At 35.5% G+C, this 19,474-nt stretch overlaps 4 protein-coding genes across 9 annotated transcripts in view; 2 read left to right on the top strand and 2 right to left on the bottom strand.

Annotated features, from left to right (window-relative positions):
- AP-1gamma (adaptor protein complex 1, gamma subunit) overlaps positions 1-5,767 on the top strand; it is a 32,293-nt gene extending 26,526 nt beyond the window's left edge. For both annotated transcript variants that reach the window (XM_073087535.1, XM_073087534.1), the window contains exons 16-19: positions 136-292; positions 827-978; positions 1,991-2,083; positions 2,219-5,767. In XM_073087535.1, the coding sequence (XP_072943636.1) occupies positions 136-292; positions 827-978; positions 1,991-2,083; positions 2,219-2,320 (504 nt within the window). In that variant the 3' untranslated portion in view covers positions 2,321-5,767. The remainder of the gene's footprint in view (positions 1-135; positions 293-826; positions 979-1,990; positions 2,084-2,218) is intronic.
- Positions 5,768-6,049: 282 nt separating this feature from the next.
- CSN5 (COP9 signalosome subunit 5) lies at positions 6,050-9,261 on the bottom strand. The gene is made up of 6 exons (XM_073087539.1): positions 8,951-9,261; positions 8,190-8,293; positions 7,773-7,903; positions 7,116-7,310; positions 6,569-6,836; positions 6,050-6,341 (listed from the first exon to the last, which is right to left on the bottom strand). The coding sequence occupies exons 1-6, from the start codon at positions 9,109-9,111 to the stop codon at positions 6,151-6,153; spliced, it is 1,050 nt and encodes a 349-aa protein (XP_072943640.1). The 5' UTR covers positions 9,112-9,261; the 3' UTR covers positions 6,050-6,150.
- A 1,977-nt stretch (positions 9,262-11,238) lies between these two features.
- Xbp1 (X box binding protein 1) lies at positions 11,239-13,745 on the top strand. The gene is made up of 3 exons (XM_073088000.1): positions 11,239-11,594; positions 12,180-12,596; positions 12,933-13,745. Exons 1-3 carry the CDS (start codon positions 11,452-11,454, stop codon positions 13,018-13,020), a joined length of 648 nt encoding a protein of 215 aa, XP_072944101.1. The 5' UTR covers positions 11,239-11,451; the 3' UTR covers positions 13,021-13,745.
- A 3,590-nt stretch (positions 13,746-17,335) lies between these two features.
- The window catches only part of Pax (paxillin), a 63,569-nt gene continuing 61,430 nt past the window's right edge, over positions 17,336-19,474 (bottom strand). For all 5 annotated transcript variants that reach the window (XM_073087997.1, XM_073087996.1, XM_073087998.1 and 2 more), the window contains exon 9: positions 17,336-19,246. In XM_073087997.1, the coding sequence (XP_072944098.1) occupies positions 18,980-19,246 (267 nt within the window). In that variant the 3' untranslated portion in view covers positions 17,336-18,979. The remainder of the gene's footprint in view (positions 19,247-19,474) is intronic.

The raw sequence follows: 19,474 nt of genomic DNA, 5'->3' as shown, positions 1-19,474 counted from the left end.
TTATTATTACATATTATTCCTAGTCATTTGAAAGTGGACAAAGTTCATAATTATGATGAGTGTGTGTACCATGGTATTTTAGGAGTAACTAAGTGTGAATTTTCTTTGTAAAATGAATGTAAATATCTTCTTTAGGACATTCTGGACCTACTGAGCGGACTGGACCTAAGCACGCCGAGCATGCCGGTGACGACGCCGGTGAACAACAACCCCGTAGTGCCGACGACGGCGCCGTCGCTGCTGCTCGACGGACTGTTCGCGCCCACGCCGCAACCGCAGTCGCAGCCACAAGGTAAGCACTAGTCGTAACATTTTTAATATTTTTTTTATTATTTATTTTCGGATTTTGCTGTCATAGATAGTCATTTGAGAAATTTATCAGTTTTTATATAATGGTGTTGATTAATATTATTATAAGTGGAAATAAAGATATATTTCCAATTTATTACGTAAAGTTATGCTCAATTAATGTTTGACATGATTTTTAGAACTTATTTATTGAATCTTTAAATAAAATACGAGACTACGTGACAATAGAATAAACTTACTGTTTTATGGCATTTGCTACCAGTCGATCCTGTAGGGATAAACATTAAAACGTAAGCGTTAGATTTTACGGTCAACATATATAAATGCCGCTATGGTAGCGTGTAATGAACTTTTTTCAAATAACTTTTGAAATACGCGACACGTTGAATTATAAATTTCTACGTTGTGACGGGCGGAATCGTCAGTTTCGATCGTGCGGCACTGCGCCGTTCTTATATCGGTATCCTTAAATTCAAAATGCGAAACGATGTATTGTTAATTAAACGTACGTTACCAGAGACGTTGGTGCCGGCGCTGGAGCGCGGGCCGCTGCGCGTGGCGCTGTGGGCGCGGCGCGGCGCGGCGGGCGAGGCCGCGCTCACCATGCGCGCCGCCAGCACCGCGCCCGCGCCGCTGCACGACTTCCTCTTCCAGGCCGCCGTGCCACGGGTAACTACTGTTAATGTTCATGAGCACCTCGTACGGATGGCCTCATTGTCCATGTAGTTCCGGGACTAGAATAGGGCTACGGTATCCCCTGCCTGACGTAAGAGGCGACTAAAAGGAGGCTTCCGGGGTTGCCGGCGGCAAGAGTGGCAGCTCGAACCGTCCGGCAAGCAACCCCGGCAATGACGGTGGTATGTGTGGTCGCATGCCGTCGTAAACGCCAGCTGTGCGGGAGGAGCATAAACTGCTCCCCCCAGGGCAGAGCCCGACCGGGGGCATCGCGCTCGGAGGACTCCGATTGTGTTCCATCGGAGATCCCGAAGATCTCCACCAAAAGCTGAGGACGGCCACCGGGGGGATTTTAGTTCGGTAAAAATCCCAGATACTCGACGTCGCTTCCACGTGGTCGGGTACCTTTTGAAGGTTTCCCCCCCTCGAAAACAAAAATAAATAAAAAATGGGGTGATCTCATGAGTGCCTGCCAGAGGCGCAATTTTACTAACCTACATTAAAAAGAATATATATGTAAGGAACGAAGACGAAACAATGGTCTTTGCGTCATCAAGAAGTCGTTAGATTCTTTTTTATAATATAGGAGTAACAGACGGGCATGCAGTCCACCTGATAAGTGGCTACTGCCGCCCATGAACATCTGTAATTAAGCCTAATAATAATTAGATATTCCTACCTGAGGTCGACCACAGATGCGCCGCTACTCCTAAGGACTAAGCTGGAACGCCTCGGAAAAGTATGATTCCCTTACCACACCCTTCAAACCAGGACACAAAAGCGCTTAACACTGCTGTTCCTTTAATGTTCCTTTTGTATAAAAATATCTAGGGACGAAAACCAGAAATCTTGTCAGATGCGCAAAATCCATATTTAGTCATATGGGCTCGTGACTCATAACCTCAGCTATTAAGCTGTAAGTTAAATAAAAAACAATCTAAATTTCTAATACATCCACGCTCAATAACTCTAATTCAAACATGACTGAAAAATTAAATTATTTCAGACATTCCAACTCGACATGATGTCACCATCAGGAACCGTGCTAGAGCCCCAAGGTGAAATTACGCAAGTGCTCAAAATAACCAACCCATCCAAGGTAAGATATTTTAAATGTTTTCTTGTTGGATATCATGTCACACGGATTCTCAGGTTCCATGACTAATACATACTACATATCAAAATTAAATAATCTTTCTTAACTTTTAAATCCATAATCTAATTCCTTCCTCAGACACCCCTGAGACTGCGGATAAGAGTATCATACACGTTGGACGGTAATCCTGTTCTGGAGCAAGCGGAGGTGAACAACTTCCCGCCCGACCTGTTCAACTGACAAGGGGCTCCGCTCCCGCCCCAGCGCGCACCCCGCGAAGGCCGACCACAGCGCTCCCACTGCCAACTGCCGATACGAGATTCTCACAGGTGTATCGGACATAAGGCAAGTTAACACTGAATGAGGCAAATTACCTGCCTTCAATGAAGTCTTCATCATAAGTTTATAAGCTACTGATTGACTACCACTATCATGAAGAAGTTTCTACCACGCCTATTCCACTATTGAAGTCTAGATTTGTGTGCCCGATTAGCATAAACCTACAATGATAAGAGGGATACAATGACAGATTATGTCGGGAGCAAAATTCACTCTTATCGATAATATTTATACCAATATAAAGATTCTGATAGAAGATATAGCTTCAACAATTATATCAACCAATCTGGTAGCACTGACATACAAAAGAAAACATCTTTCCTGCCAACTAATAACAATATTAAGCATACCACTCACAGGACGTACAGGATAAAATCATTTATTATCTTGTAATAATTGAAAGATATTTAAATGCTAATAAAGAACTTGTATGTAGTTACTACCCTGGACATCTGTAGCATCACTTGTCACCATTGAATGGCACTACAGCATTGCGGAAAGAGCATGTGGTCTACAATTTACGTGTAAATGGCAAGAATATCCCTGCCCCACGTTATAAACATTAGTAATAGACAAGAACATGGGACTAATACAACATTAATCATGTATCATTGAAATGAAAATGTTTGTTCAAATATGTTCTCATTTTATTAAAAATTGTCTTGTTACATTTTTAACCAGATAGTAGATAGTTCGTACTTGGTAGGTGTTATTTTCTTATCATGTGCAAGAATCAACAGAGAAAAAGTTCAATTGAAAGAAATGATGAAGTTGCCATTCAAAGCTAAGTATTATGTGGACATGTGGTTGAGTCTGGCCCAAAGCGTGGGATCGAATATAAAACAAGGTTTTCTACTTGAAAAGTATGTTATATACATTTCAGTGTGTTTGTCTTTGTAGTTTATGTTTAAAAGAAGGCAGCTTAAATGTTTATTTGCCGACACTTTTCAAAGGTATCGCATTAGGTAGTTATGAAAATCGGTTACTTGACCTACGAGCTTCGACCATGCTAAGTGCCCTATTGTACTAACGAATCTATTGACATATCCAATCTTTTATAATCGTAAGCATCATAATTCATGAAAATTAAACCATTAAAGTAATAACAGTACTTCTCCATTATTTAGTGCAATGGGTCATTTAAAATGTTGTATTTAACAACTACAAAGATCTCGGCCTAAACGATGGCTGATGTATCTATCTGGTTATGGCATAGTAACCGTAAGTATCTAAGAACAGGATAGTAACCGATTTTTTGTACAGACTTTATGGAAACGTCAATTTTATACTAAAGTTACAATAAGGCGTGTGAAAATAAACTGACACTTTGTTTTGTAATATTTAGCATGTGTATAATGTAAACTTACCTAAAGCCGCCCCAAATGTATTAAATCCGATTGAAAATATTTATGTTATTATATTATGAGTGGCATCACTGAAGGTACAATTAAAATGTCACACAAATGCCATATTAATTTTAATTAGTGTCTTACACATCTGGTAATACCGACAGAAATATCAAAAGTGTTTAAAATGCCTACATGTTACATATTGTTTATTCCCCAACTATAAAAACCTGCAGGACAGCCTGTAACACTTGTTTTCCTGAATTAATTAAACAGTTTTCATAAAGCATTAAACAGATACAATTTTCAATCGGAAGTTAATAGAGCGGGGCCAAACCTACAGGCGATTTGATACATTAATTTTGTGTGCTAGGAGTTTGTGTGGAGGTAGATGCTAGGTGTTGTTTATTTTTAGAGATTGGTTCAACATTCCACTTTTAGATAATTTTACTGAGAGACTTTAACTGATTAAGTCTGAAAAATGTTATCGCCCACGCGTGGGACCTAGCACGGTAGTCTTGAGATTCATGGTTGTCGAAGAAAATGGCCTTATTGTAAACTTTAACTAAAGTGTGTAGTCATCTTTAAAAACTGAGGACTGTCTATGCATACTTGTATTTTTGGAATATTTTTATTGGTAAGCACTTAAATTGCTATTATAATCTATAATTGCTATAAATTTGCATTGTATTTAAGACTAAATATTGTTAGCTGTCGCCTACGATTTTCCTATTAGACTTGCATTATGTAGGTAATTGTTTTTTCTTAGTAAAGGTTAATTGTCGTAATCTTTATAACATTCAGCAACTAAACAATATAGGTTATGTTTTAAGATATTGAAAATTAATAGCATTATTGTATTCATTGTTTTGTTAACTTTATATTAATGCAGATGTATTTTGAAACGGCCTAGGTTCCATGCGTCGGGCAAGATTTTAAATTTAATATTACTGTCGTGTCTTGTGATGTACATAATGAGATTGTGAAATTGTAACATACAATGTATATTATGATCAGAGATGGGAAATTATGTGCAAATGTACTTAATAGAATATGAATTAAAAATATAATTATGGTTATATGCGTTACGTGTGATACGTTTAGATTACGATTTTTCAATTATCTTGTATCAATGTAGTCCCCAGTCACGATTGCATTGTTTTTATTTATTTAACGCGTAACTAACCTCAGATTATATTTGGAAGAAAAAATTATTTCCAATGCATTTTTGTTTATAGGCTGGTGCGTGAGATTTGTAACTTTAAACTATAGATAAAGTAACCAAATGGACTTCTAATGTGTTAGCATTTTTCAAATATATAAATTTGTGAGATATCATACTGTGTGTGGCTTAACACTAAGTATAAAGGTAGTTCCGAATGCTATGTGCCGCATAAAAAAGGTATGTTTCGTAAGAAAGTGGTCTTGCATTAGAAGTCTTATTTAGTTACATTGTCTATGCTTCATACTCTAAGCATACATACATGCATACATTATATTATGTTGTTAGTCCCTTATAAGGTACTGAAGTTATTTTATTCTGTGACAATGTAAATAACTAAACGTACATACATCTCTAAATAGTAGGTTAATTATTATGCTAATTTTATAAGTCCCTACAATCTTATTTTTGGGATGCGTTAACACTTAGGCACTTATTATTATTTACGTCCTATTTATGTTTAGTCACTAACCAGCACACATTCAAATATAGACGTATTGTATGATATATGGTGGAATCCGGTCCCATGATACATACGCCCTTATCTTCAGTAGACCGCGTTAATATCATGGACTTTCTTTTCAACAGTATAAAGAGCTTGGCAAAAGAATATATCGCAACCTGGTGCTTGTTTTATTATAGTGTCTGATTAAATAGAAGGCCCTCCACAATGTGAGATGTTATGATTTTATGTATAACTAAAGCTATGAAAGATGTACATAATGATAATGATTTTATGTAAATTGGTTAATAAATATTTGAGAATGTTTATATAATCAATTAATTTGTTTTATTTGTTCTTAAACCCTTTACATATTAGTCTGATGATATGCCGTACAGATGAGTGGTTTATTTTAAAACTACAGCAATATTTAATAAACATGTATTTGGTTATATCGTTTTTATATTACATCACTGAAATCTGAAACTGCAACATTATACAGAAATAAATGCTTCAAGATAACAAACTCTTTCTTCGGACTAGAAAAGTTGTGTTTCTGGAAGAATTTGAGCCAAATAAAGTAATTGTATTTTAATATGAAAAGTTAATTAAAACTGCACTGTCATTTGCTACATGTATTACACAAAATTAACACTAAGAGTTGGTAGTGACTACAGCACTAGCTCAACTGACCTTATGTTACTAAATTGATGAATATAGATTACTCGATCATGGGCGTAGCTGCCGGTCTCCCGCTGACGCTGTTGAAGAGCCTGTCCTTTATCATCTGCGCCATCAAACCGTGGATCACTTCAATAGTGGTCTTGCAAGCATCCTTGGTTGCCTTACCAAGTTTGTCTTCAGTTCGTTTTTCATGTGGGTCTGTACCGAGGACTGTGAACCCACCGCGACCTATAACAAAGATCAATGTTACCTATTTACAAAAAAATAATAATGTATGGTTATCACTTGACAACAACTTGAGTACTAGTAAGACTACCACTAATGTCTCCTTTGATTAGATTTTAAGTTAACATACAGGTGCCCAAAATGCTAATTAACTAGATGGAACAAACAAAATAACATTTTTTCATGTTGGATAGAAATCAAATTATATTTATTAAAAATATGTTATTTACCTAAGCAAACTTCACTCTGCTCCAATTTATCTGAGAGATCAAAGATCTGCCCAGTAGTATAATCAGCGTTTGTGATCAAACTGGAGCTACTGAGGGTGTTCACCCAATACTTGTTCCAAAGCGAGTCTAACAGCCTGCGATCCAGTGAGGATTTGAAATATGACACTTCTAAGGAGTAATATTGTTTGCAATGAACTCCAAAATCTTCAATCTTGTTCAATGGAATGGTTTGGTACTCTGAAGGCTCCTCATTGGCTGGTTTGTAGCCCTGAAACATTTTTTTTTATTGGAAGTATTAAAATGAAGAAGTGTAAAAATTGATTAATTTATGAAATAAAAAAAACGACAGCTTCATTATACCTTGTATTTTGTTATCTTTGTGTACTTTATGTATTTATTTATAAAATAAAAAAAACCCACAGTTTCAGTGGGTATTGCTTGTAATTTGTTATCTTTACATACTTTAATTAGTTTCTTAACCTATTCAATTGTAGGTTTGAAATACAAAACTATTAATTTACATAAATAAATTAAACTTTATTATTACCTTAGGATATGTGCGGAAAGCCCCCAAGCACACTTTCCCAGCGGAGATAGTTCTGACAGGGTCAATTACAATAGCCACAAATGGTTCCTGGAAGTTCTGATTGAGCATCTGTGTAGAGACATCAATGCCAGAAAGCCAGCAGCCATACCCAGGGTGGCTGTGATACCAGCCAATAGCATTCTCATGTCGACCCACCTGGGAAAGAATTACATCATTTATTATTGTGTAAATTTTTTGAATAAACCATAGTATAGTCATATTTACGAATAAACTGAAGTTAATAAAGCCCTACTTATGCCCCCACTGCTTAAGACTGTATGAAAAAAATATGGAAATCTGATGCATTGTTCATAAAGCCGCTCTTATGAAGACATACATTGGCACTATTGGCAACTATGTGCATAGAACACATCTTTTTTTTATAATATAGAAGTGGCATACGAGCATGCAGTCCACCTGATGGTAAGTGGCTACTGCCAACCATGGACATTTGTAAACAACCCCAGATAGGATTAGATATTCCTGCCTAATAACAGTAGCGCCTTACACTGCTATTATTAGGCAGACATAGGTGTGGCTGTGGTGCCACCGGAGTCGAACCACAAAAGGTTCTACCAGCTTCAAGCACATCTTGTTATACCATTGTCATATACATACCAATTTAGCATTTTCTATATAAGCAGTCATGTACTCATATGCCTGTGCTTGAGCATTAACTCTGGTCTCCGTACCCTCCACTGGCAGAGCAAATGAATCCATCACAATCATTGTATTTGCATCCACTTTACCTGTAAACAACAAATGACGATATACATAAAAATCTATGGTAATAATAATTAATCTTGAAGTATTTATGATCTATCTGGTGGTATAGTGGTCCACATTTACAAATTACTAAAAATATTTGTATGTTATATACACTATTTTACTATTATTCTAATGTAATGTTTTAACAACCTTGGATTTCTAAAAGTGCTACCTGCATGAAGAAATTAATATTACACTTTTGGTACTTAAAATTTTTGATATATTGATTCATAAGATATATCTTTTTATAATTCACAAGGTAATTACCTAAAAGCAAGCCCATGACTTCCAAAGTACCTCCAGAACGGGCATGCATAACCATCTTCAGTAAGGCTAAAGCAGAGATTTTGATGTCTTTGAAGAAATGTGGGCTGAAACAGATAGGCAAAATACAAATTAACAATTATTGACAAACCAGGGTAGTAGAAACCTTTGTGGTTCAAATCCAGAGGCACCACCACTACCTCTTTCTGCCTAACAAGACTGGAGAGTGCTGCTTTTACCTGGTTTCAAAGGTAAGAAAGACAAGCTTATACAGGATGAATTTTTCAAATGGGCTAAATCTGGAACTATAAGAATTAGCAAAAAATTCTGAAAGGAGTAATTTCAGATTAGATTTTTAATAATCGGATAGGGGCACTAATAAGGATCAGATTCTGGGAAGTAATTATATATGACAATTTAAAGGGAAAGGTTAATTTTGAAGAAATACATATTTTAATGTTATCTTTTATTAATCATTAGCTTATTTGTTACTTCTATATTTAAATAACTACACCTGTTACTAATTCTCTAGTCGTGAATTTTCTATCTTCTATAAAAGGGGTGTGAATGTTGACTAACATACATTTGGACCAACCATCTTACACCTTAGGAATGGTAACACATCTGTGATGATGGTCAAATAGGAATTTGCAAGAGAATAATGACAAAGCCTAAGCAAAATAATGACAAAGAAAATACTTTGGTAGAATTTGGATATAAAGTGATTAATATGAAGCTAAGGTACATTGGGTAATATAACTCACTCCTTTTCCCAGGGCTTCGCCGCGAGGATGTCCTGCTGTTGCTTCTTGTCGTAGCGGTAGATCTCGTCAACACTAGCCACTGCCTCCATATTATTCGCCATCACCCACGTTTTCTGGGCTATATTCGACTGCGATTCAGCACTCGTCGACGCCATGGCCATTATTATCCTGAACTTTTGAATAAATGACTATTCTTTGTTGGTGAACAGTATTTTTGTAAAAGCTACAAACAAATCGGACAAAATCAAATCGTCAATTTGGCGACAATTCTGACATTCGACAGATCGACAATCGACATTTCAATAGACAGTGACAGATGTCAGACAGCCATATTCTAATTTTACTTTTAACTATATAACGATTAAATAACTATTAATAACTATAATTATTATATTAACGATTTCTATTCCCCTTTTTTGTATATTATTATGTACATAAATATAGTTATAATATAGTTATTGTAAATATGTTTTTTTATAAATAATGTAATGTAGATATATTTCAAGTTTGTTGCAATAAAGATACGATTAAACCAATCTGTAGAATATTTGTCATTCAAAGGTCGCTTTTGTAATTAATAAGTATGACAAATAATAACTTGTAATATACAAATAATAACGTAGAGTTTTAAATATTAAATATTTCAAATAATTTATATTAAAAAAATGTATGTATGTAACATATCGGTCATGTGGTCGGCAGGTGTGTCCGTGTGTCCGAGATGATCAGAATGATGCTCATTCAACGTATTTTTATCAGGTTCATTGGACCAGGGCGTTGGACCATTATTTCTCATTGACTACCATACCAAAACTTCTTAAAATGATTAAAAGTATTAAGGCCGCTCCACACTCTCGCGAGAATCTGGCAAGAATCTCGCGAGAGCGCGAAAAAAGCCCGATTCGTATTGGCTCCACATTCTCATTTCTTATGTTTTTATTTTATTATTTTTATTTATTTATTTAGACATACAAACAGCATAGTATACATAACGTTTTCAACTTAAATACAATAGTAATAATGTACCCTATATACATGCCAATTATAAGTATGTACAGCATTCTCGTAATTAGCCAAAGACATGTTATTGCTTGTTGTAAAAACAAAAAAAAAAGGCAAATATAATAAGATGTTGATAGAAGGTATTCATTAAGCCTAAAAATGACTAAATGTTAATATAGCAGTTCAATTTAAACACTAAGCAAATGAGTTGTTAGTTTGTTTTTAAACGAAAGACACGAATCATGGAAGATGTCGATGTCTACAATTGATGCACGTGCTCGGTTGTATTCATTACATATTCTGCACAGCGGAGAATTTTTGAAGAGACCAGTTCTGCTTGGAGGTACACTAAAAACTTTGGTTAAGGGATGTCGTGGATATTGGTAAGGAACATTTATATTTATCTTTTGCAGTAAGTGACTGCAATCTATGTTTCCGGATATAAGTTTTTTCAGAAACATAATACTTAGTAGCAGACGACGGTTGTTAAGGGACATAATTTTAAAGTATTTAAGGCGCATGTCGTAGGTACTGCGATGAGATATGCCAGGTGAGAGATATGCCAAATGTCTCGTAAATGACCGCTGTATAGTCTCTACACGCTGCGTATAAGTAACGTATTGAGAAGACCAAATCTCTGACGCGAACTCTTTTCTTGCGTTGTTGCGAGATTCCCGCGAGAATGTGGAGCGGGCTTTAAAATCACCCATGCCCAATAGCGCAATAAGTAACATATGAATTTTACTATTTTAAAAAGATGTGATAAGTGGTTTCGAATAATAAAATAAAAATGTGCATATTCCCTATTTCACAAAAAAGATAATCATCAAAGTAATTATAATTAATTACTTACTCTGAAAGATAAATACTACACAATATTTGAATTATTATAATAATAATCATAATTTATTATATTAAACGTAATAACAGTCATACTACAATTATAACTTTATTTACTGCATAATTTTATTTTTCTAGAGTTTCACCGGTACCCGGTTTTTGCGAAATACATACCGTTTACATATTATTCTAAATCAATTTATACTGTACAGTCTATAGTGTACATAGGTAATTATATAATTGAATTCAGTTGATGAAAGATTGAGCAAAAACTGAATTAATGAATTTCCCACAAAGTTGCGTCAGAAAATCATAGGACAGAAAATAATTTTCCTGCTGCGTCTCTATATAGCTATTCCTTTCTAATAATCGATTTGAGTTTATCGTCACCGCCTACTTGATAACAATCATCCAATCAAAAAGCAGCACGTACGCGTATTCGAGAACCATACAAGTACTTTACTACGTAGCGCGAGCTTGAGTATGTACGACGCAAGTGTATTTTGTAGATGGGCGAAAATTACAAGAGACATTGTGTAGTAAACTGTTGTACGGCATTTAAGCCAAAATAAAATAGCATGCGATCGTTAAGACTTTAAGCTTCTAATAAGAGCAGAATCCGGAGTGTTAGTGTCATATAGTTTGATAAATAAAACGATATGAGTACGCCGATTATCATCACCGTGCCTAACAACTACCTGGTGGACGACGTGGAGTCCACGGTCGTGGACCTGGCTTCACCTCAGCCCTCCAGGAAGCGGAGACTGGACCATCTGACATGGGAGGAGAAGATGCAAAGAAAGTGAGTCATCAGTGCCTGCGTGTCATTCACAGATTCTAGAATTAACGGAGTTCATTTTACGCTGGTTTATTGAAAGTGTACATTATGTTGCAATACTTGCAATTATTACTTGAACCGCGAATAGAATAATTACGTTAACAATGTCCATTATGTAGAAATTTTTGAATCCATTACTTTTATTTCAATAATATGATTTAAACTTTTTCAATTGCGTGATTATGTAGGTACTGTCTTATTAATTTTTAATATCTTAGGGATTTAAGTTAACATATTTAGCAACTACTATTTCTCCTACTTCGGATGCTCCATCGATCATCCATAGGTGTACTCGAATAAACTGAAGTTAATGAATTATTTTATCTAAAATTTTATTGTTGTTCATATTTATTATTATATCTTACTTCATCATGTTATAGGCAATGTACCCACATGGAACATTATGAAAAGAACCATGACTTACAAAATAAACATTAAACTAAATTTGCTGATATTTTAGATGCAAGACGAGACATTTTTTGGAATAGATAAAATTATCTTTACTCTTATTATAAGTTATTTAAACAATATATATTCTTTGTTCCAAAGGAAGCTGAAAAACCGGGTCGCGGCGCAGACTTCCCGCGACCGGAAAAAGGCTAAGATGGACGAGATGGAGGCCAGAATCCAGCATTTTATGGACATGAACGAGCGGCTCTTGAGCGAGGTGGAAAGCCTCAAGGCTTTGAACGAGAGGCTACTGAGCGAGAACGCAGCGTTACGCAGCGCGGCGGCGGCGCGGACCGTCGCGGAGGCCCCGGGACCAGCAGCGTCTCATCCTCGGCAGAAGGAGGGGCCTCCGTCGGCGATCCCCGCGGCACGCCTGCTGCTAGCTCTGTGCCTCCTCTCGCAGACCTCCTCGCACAACTCGAGTCTCAAGAGTATCTCGACACCACCCTCTTGGATGAACTTGCAGAATCCCTCCTCAAAGAGATTGATCCAACTGCTGCAGGAGCGGTTGAAAATGTAAGTTAATGTTTATGAATAATATAATATAACAATTACTTGTTGAGTATGGAATTTTTGTAATCCTACAACAGTCTAAGGAAATGGCACCTGTAGTAGTTATGTTAATTTAAAATATGCATTTCAACACAACTAAGCAAAACAGTATTCAATTCGGTGTAACAATAACTTGTATATCTGATGTAACACACAGCAATGTTGCATCAGAATAGGTATCTAAATATCTACATGATAAAATAACTATTAATTCTTGTACTTAAATATTGTACACTTTGTAAGAATAATTCAAAATTATTATAATTCAAATAAATATAATGTTTTATTTTCCATTTTCAGGTCTCAGTCGGGAGCACTGCAGGATGCCCTAAAGCAAGCGAAGTGGTGGGGACCGCAGCAAAGCAACTGGAACCCAGTGAAGGTTTAATCGTAGGCCAAACACAAGTTGACATGAAACATGATGTTGACAGGATACTGGCCCAGCACTCTTATGCTCATCCCTACCCTAGCGAAACAGTCACAGAGCCCCAGGACACAGTACAAATTAAGGAAGAAAATGGCGACAAAGGAGACTTATTTTATGCCAGTTTTGATGAAGCAAATGATTGCATCACCATTGAAGTTCCCTGTGAGGATCAAGTTGAAGTGGTAGAAGAAGTCACCCCAATTAAAGTGGAAACGGACTTTACTTCATTGACAAACAACAACTCTGAAATTACATTGGAATGTGACATGAAGTTATTGTCACCCTTGAGCTTATCACCAAAATCAGTTGAAGAAAACTTATTTGGTGTGTCTCCTTCCCACACAAGCCTCAGTTCAGATCTCGGCTATGAGTCACTGGCGTCGCCGCTCAGTGAACACGAATCTATGCACTTATCAGACTTTTGGTGTGAATCTTTCTCAGAATTGTTCCCCGGACTAGCATAGGGGGACACCTCTGTGCATTTTTCTCATCAAAGACTGATTAGTTTTAGTTTCACAATTAATTTAATATAATTAATCATTGTTAATTTAATAAAAGACAAATTATTAATATATTAATTAATTAGAATAGTTGTTTAGGGTTAATGCACTATGTAAATGATTTTTATGTGATTTGTTAGTGTAGGGATGTCACTAAGTGTTGTAATTAAACAGTGTTCTACAAGACTTATTCCTTTTTTCTGATACCCAGTCTCCTGTAGTTTCTACTATTTCTATAGTTATACTGCCGACAACATGGCTTAAACTAAATATAATTACTATTTTAAAAACTGTACGGCAGAGGATTTAGAAAACGCCCATCAATGTTTTTGTGAAAATAAGTTAGGAGGAATGAGTTATGAGCTGGAAGGCTCAATCGGTCGATTTCTGATTTTTGATATCTTCACAAAAATGAAAGATTTGCACAGCCCTAAAGCCCACTTTGTTTACTGTGTAAATTTAAAAATTATAATCTAGGTAGGTATCTGCCTACTTACATATTCAATAAATAATACAAAATTTAGGTAGTCCAATTCAATAAAAGTTAAATATCAGATAATATTTGCATAACAGTTACTTAACACGTTCTCTGCGTATCACCCATTATCGGCCCGACGCAGCGCTCTAATTATTTGTAAATTCCATATAGAGAAATACAATCACGAGCCTGCATGAGGTAGCTGATATGAGTCATTATTTAATTTATTTACAACGGGAAAAACCTGTTCAGTGACTGATGTAATAATGACTAAATAAAAAATTGAATAATCAAAACAATTTCAAACAGGAAAAAATATTTTAAAATCTTTCGATTCCATGAAATCTTAAAAAAACATCAACAGGCTTCGGATAACTGCTACAGAATCAAAAACTATGTATTTATTAGTTGGTTATGCTGATTAGACGCTAGTTTTAAGGCAACAACAAGTCTTTCCGCCTTCAATCAGTCTCTTATCAGCTCTTATCACCATTAACCTATTATATTAACTCCATAGTTTGTATCGATAGCTTGTCGGAAATTGTATACATGCTGATAAGCAACTATACTCTATAGACTTAAAAACAAATAGAGCTTATATACTCACTTGAACCTAGAATATTCTTTTTATTCTATAGACAGGTATTCCATTATCATTCTTATCATAATGTGGTGGATACCTATATGTAGATATTGAGTATTTACTACTTGATTTGTATAATCACATTTCACGTACGCATTCAATCTTAGTTATATGAATAAGTGATAATGATGATTGATCGTATAATCGATACGGAGTTCTTATGATTAAATTATGCATAGGTACTGCCAACCAGTTTTATTATTTATAGTTCATGTCTGTTTATTGATGTTCCCGTTGTTGAATGTGGATTGTGGATGAATGTTGGAATTATAATTGAAAACAGATAACAAATACGACGATAACAGTTTAGACAATTATATTTTTTATGTTATCATATAAACTGTTTGTGTAATAAAGTAAAATTACATGTAATCTTAAAATTCCCAATTATAACAAGTAGCTTTAATAGGTGATACCAGTGATATGATTCATCATTTAATTATTTATAGTCTATTTATTATCTGGGCGATAACATAAGAAAACTTTATTAGTGGCTTGACTTTGTGACCTCGTTGCTTCGATAGGGGAGTACGTTAAAAGACTTCACATATTCTTTTGTGAAACAGATCAATCTAGATTTTAAAGAGACAAGGCAAAAATAGTACTATGTTTTAATAGTTATCTGATAAGAATTTTAAGAGGTATATCTAATACCTATTACAAGAATTATTTTATTCCCCTTTCTTTTGTTGATATTTGAATTAAATAAAAAACAAAATTGTTCTTCAAAAAAACATGAAATATATTTGTTAAAATATTACAGATTCAATAAAATCGCTCTTAGATTACATACATCATGTATTACATATACCATCGTTAACTCGCGGTTAATGTAACCCACACTCGCTGCATCTGGTTATCGAGAAGAAAATAATTGAGTGGCCGCTCACAGTATTCATTAATATAACATTAAAATGTTCTTTCAAAGACATTTTTATTAATGTTGCGGTAAACTATGATATTTTTAATCGACGTAAAAAATATGGCGCTTCATTTCGACTGTATTTTTTAATATTTCGTAAATTTTAATGATAAAACGAAACTCCTAATTTACATATTATTTAGTGTCCGAATGTGAAAGTATATTGTACATGTGAAATACATACATACTTATATTGATACTTACGACAGTATCAAACAAAAAATTTATACGTAGATAAGACACCGCTCATTAGTTACGTCACCGACCGTATTTTCTGGTTATAATACGGTCATGCTTTCGTAAGGTGTATGTTATGTAATTCCGAGCTTAAAATATTAAACAGTCTCTATGATTTTACTTTTAAAACATTTATAATACTGTTCAATTTGCAATAAATACTGGTCTTTTGCCATATAGAATTTCTAGAAAATGTGTGGTAATTTCATGAGCGACCACCCTTAAGCTACCCTACACAACGTTTGGCACTCACACCTAATGAACTAGCGGAAAGCGATAACATAATTGAGTAATAAAATATAACACGTAAATAACGCAAATACAAAATAACTGTACAGTTCGTTACACTAATGGAAGATTATTGAACTTAATTAAAAATGAGTCGGAGGATTTGTCACAGGGAACTTTTTGTAGCGGCTTACATGTAATTATTTTAAGAATCAATAAATAACTATATAAATAGACGGAATTAAAATTTGTGCAGTCGAAATAAATAGAGAATAGTTTTTTCTGTCATTTGGAAAAAATAAATTTTGAGTTTTCATGGATCACATTTAAAATACGCATCTGATATTTTATATGGCTAAAATAGTTCGATAGTAGTAAAGTAAGACTTTATAATGTATATGGATTATTACTTCCTACGTCAACCTGAGCACACACTCATAGACGATGACGTATGCACTATCGATAAGATCATTTTTATTTATGTAGTTTGTTTCGTCACCTTGAAGCTAACATGAACAATGTATTTGAATATTAAAAGAAAATATGTTTTATTTAATCTTATATATAAATACTTTCGGTACCTTTTCTTTGTGGACGATGTGTGTTGTGTGACATTTAATAAGAACATTGATATACACAAAATATTTTTTCTCCCTACCACCAAATAAACATTGCTACAAAAACAAGCGCATGACAAATATATCATTAACATAATTATAAATAATAATGAACAAAGCGTACAACGTAAAATGCACATAAAAACTAAATTACCATGAATCCCAATTACTGATCCATTCATTCATGTTTCATATTTTCTTATACATAACATTATATTTCCAAAATTCCGAATGATCTTACAATACTACATAATTATTAATATACTCATTTTTTTGTTAACGTCTTTGACATTTTTGACCAAATTGCACATCTCATATAATTTATAAGAAAAATTTCTATCTAAATTTTAGAACGTTTTTAGTACAAATATTCTAGTTTCATCACATGTAATATTAAGTCACAAATATATCTAAACTCTAGCTCTACACGAATATAACTTTCTCTTTAGCAATAAAAACAATTACATAGTTTTAGCTCATATTAACCATGTTTGACTTGTAGCATTTTAAACAATATTTTAACTATGAACAAAACAATAAATTTAACGGTGTTTGTATATCTGTCAGTCTTGCTTTCAGATACTTTTGTAAGAGCCTGAGCAAGTCTTGTCTTGTAAATTTGAAAGTTACATACTTTCAAATTTTAAATTATGTATTTATATTAATATTCAATTTCGCAAGCCTAAACTGACATACACCAAAAATGGCTCCGTTTTATAATATAAAACATATAAGTCATTACTATTATAGTGATATTGATTGAGTATGCTAATCCTTTTTAGCAAAGTAGGCTTGAAATCACAAAAATAGTTTAGCTGTCTTTAAAATAGCAAAAATAGTTTAGGATTTCTCAAAGTCAATAAGAGTTACAAATTTTTTCAGGCAGTGTCTAATTGCAATACGCTTTATCAAGTTCTGTAGAAGATACGAATATTTATAGCTTTAAAATTTAATAAACATCTGTTTAATCTGATCTGAGCCCATTTACTTAACTTACACTACATCCGAATAACGTAACATTTAAATATTAAACAAGTGATGTCGATACCGCTTCTTTTTTATGATCGTTTCATTTTTTTCTTAATCGACATATTCTTTTAACAAGTTTCAGTTGATAATCATTTTCTTTCAATAGCCTGAAAGAACATATTTATCTGTTGCACATTGCACATTGAACTGTTGCACATTACAACCATAACGTGATGTAAATAAAGTTACAGCGCCCTCTATTGAATGAATCTAGTCAACGAGCTTAAGAGGCGTGGCTTGTCGATTTGCTCTTATTGATTTCTCGTAGGAAGAAAGCGCACGTGAAGAAGTCGGGCTAGAACATGCGGCATATAGCGATGATGCAAATAAAGTTACAGCGCCATCTAGCGAGCTGTTTGAAGAACTCCGTGCTGTTTTGATTTCTGAACGTATCCTTAAAACACAGGTGTACACGAAGCGAGCACTTCTATTCGAATCTTGCAAGGACATGGCGGTGGTGATAGCTTAACGAGTGATTTAGATACAGTTACGAAGCCATCTATCGCACAGTTAACCGAAGAGCTTATCGAACCATGCAAGGCAGTAGGATCTATCATTCTGCTCCTTAAAGGTCCCCTTATTGAGTTGTCGCAGGCAGAAAGCGCATACGAAGTATTCCGGGTGGAGCTTGCGGAACATGGCGGTGGTGATAGCTTAACGAGTGATGTAGAAACAGTTGCAACGCCATCTATGGCAAAGTTAACCGAAGGGCTTATCGAAGCAGGCGTGACAGTAAGGCTTATCATTCTGCTCCTTGAAGGTGCCCTTATTCAGCTGTCGCAGGCAGAAAGCGCAGACGAAGTTTTTCGGGTGGAACTTGCGGAGCATGTCGGTGGTGATAGCTTAACGAGTGATGTAGAAACAGTTGCAACGCTATATGTCGCCAATCCAACCAAAGAGCTTGTCGAAACACGCATGGCAGTAGGGCTTGTAGTTTTGTTCCTTGAAGGTTCCCTTATTGAGTTGTCTCAGGCAAAAGGCGCAGACGAAGTGTTCAGGGTGGAACTTGCGGAACATGGCGGTGATGATAGCCTAATGAGTGATGTTCATAGAGTAACAGCGCTATCTATAGCATCCCTAACCGAAGAGCTTGTCGAAGCAGGCGTGGCAGTAGGGCTTATCGTTCTGCTTCTTGAAGGTGCCCGTATTCAGTTGTCACAGGCAGAAAGCGCACACGAAGTTTTCGGGGTGGAACTTGCTGAACATGGCGGTGATGATAGCTTAACGAGTGATGTTCATAGAGTTACAGCGCCATGTATAGCATCCCTAACCAAAGAGCTTGTCGAAGCAGGCGTGGCAGTAAGGCTTATCATTCTGCTCCTTGAAGGTCCCCTTATTGAGCTGCCTCAGACAGAAAGCGCAGACGAAGTGTTCGGGGTGGAACTTGCGGAACATGGCGGTGATGCAGCGGCCGGCGATGGGCTTGTGGCAGCCGGCGCACAGCGAGCCGCGCTTGCCGTGGTAGTGCGTCTCGCAGTACGGCTGCCCTTCGTGCTCGAAGAACGAACCGCCGTGGAACGGCTCGCGGCACTCCTGCAAATGTACGGGGTTACTGTCAACACGTGCAATCTGTACTGGAACTTTCATTGCAATTTTTTGTTTATTTTAAACGATCTATACGTTTGCCTAACGATTAGGCAGACGTGCTACCTGATGGAAAGTAGTCAATGCCGCCTATGAACGTTTCCAACACCAGAAGAATCACATCTTATTTAAAATGTAATACTAACACAGTCAAATAAATATATAAATAAATTTTGC

The sequence above is a fragment of the Epargyreus clarus genome, unplaced genomic scaffold (genome assembly GCF_041222505.1).
Source record: "Epargyreus clarus isolate Ecla_fem2 unplaced genomic scaffold, WU_Ecla_fem_2.2 ptg000026l, whole genome shotgun sequence".
In the NCBI taxonomy this organism is placed as follows: Eukaryota; Metazoa; Arthropoda; class Insecta; order Lepidoptera; family Hesperiidae; genus Epargyreus; species Epargyreus clarus.
Note: the sequence above shows the minus strand (reverse complement) of the source record. Positions and strands in the feature narration are given on the sequence as shown.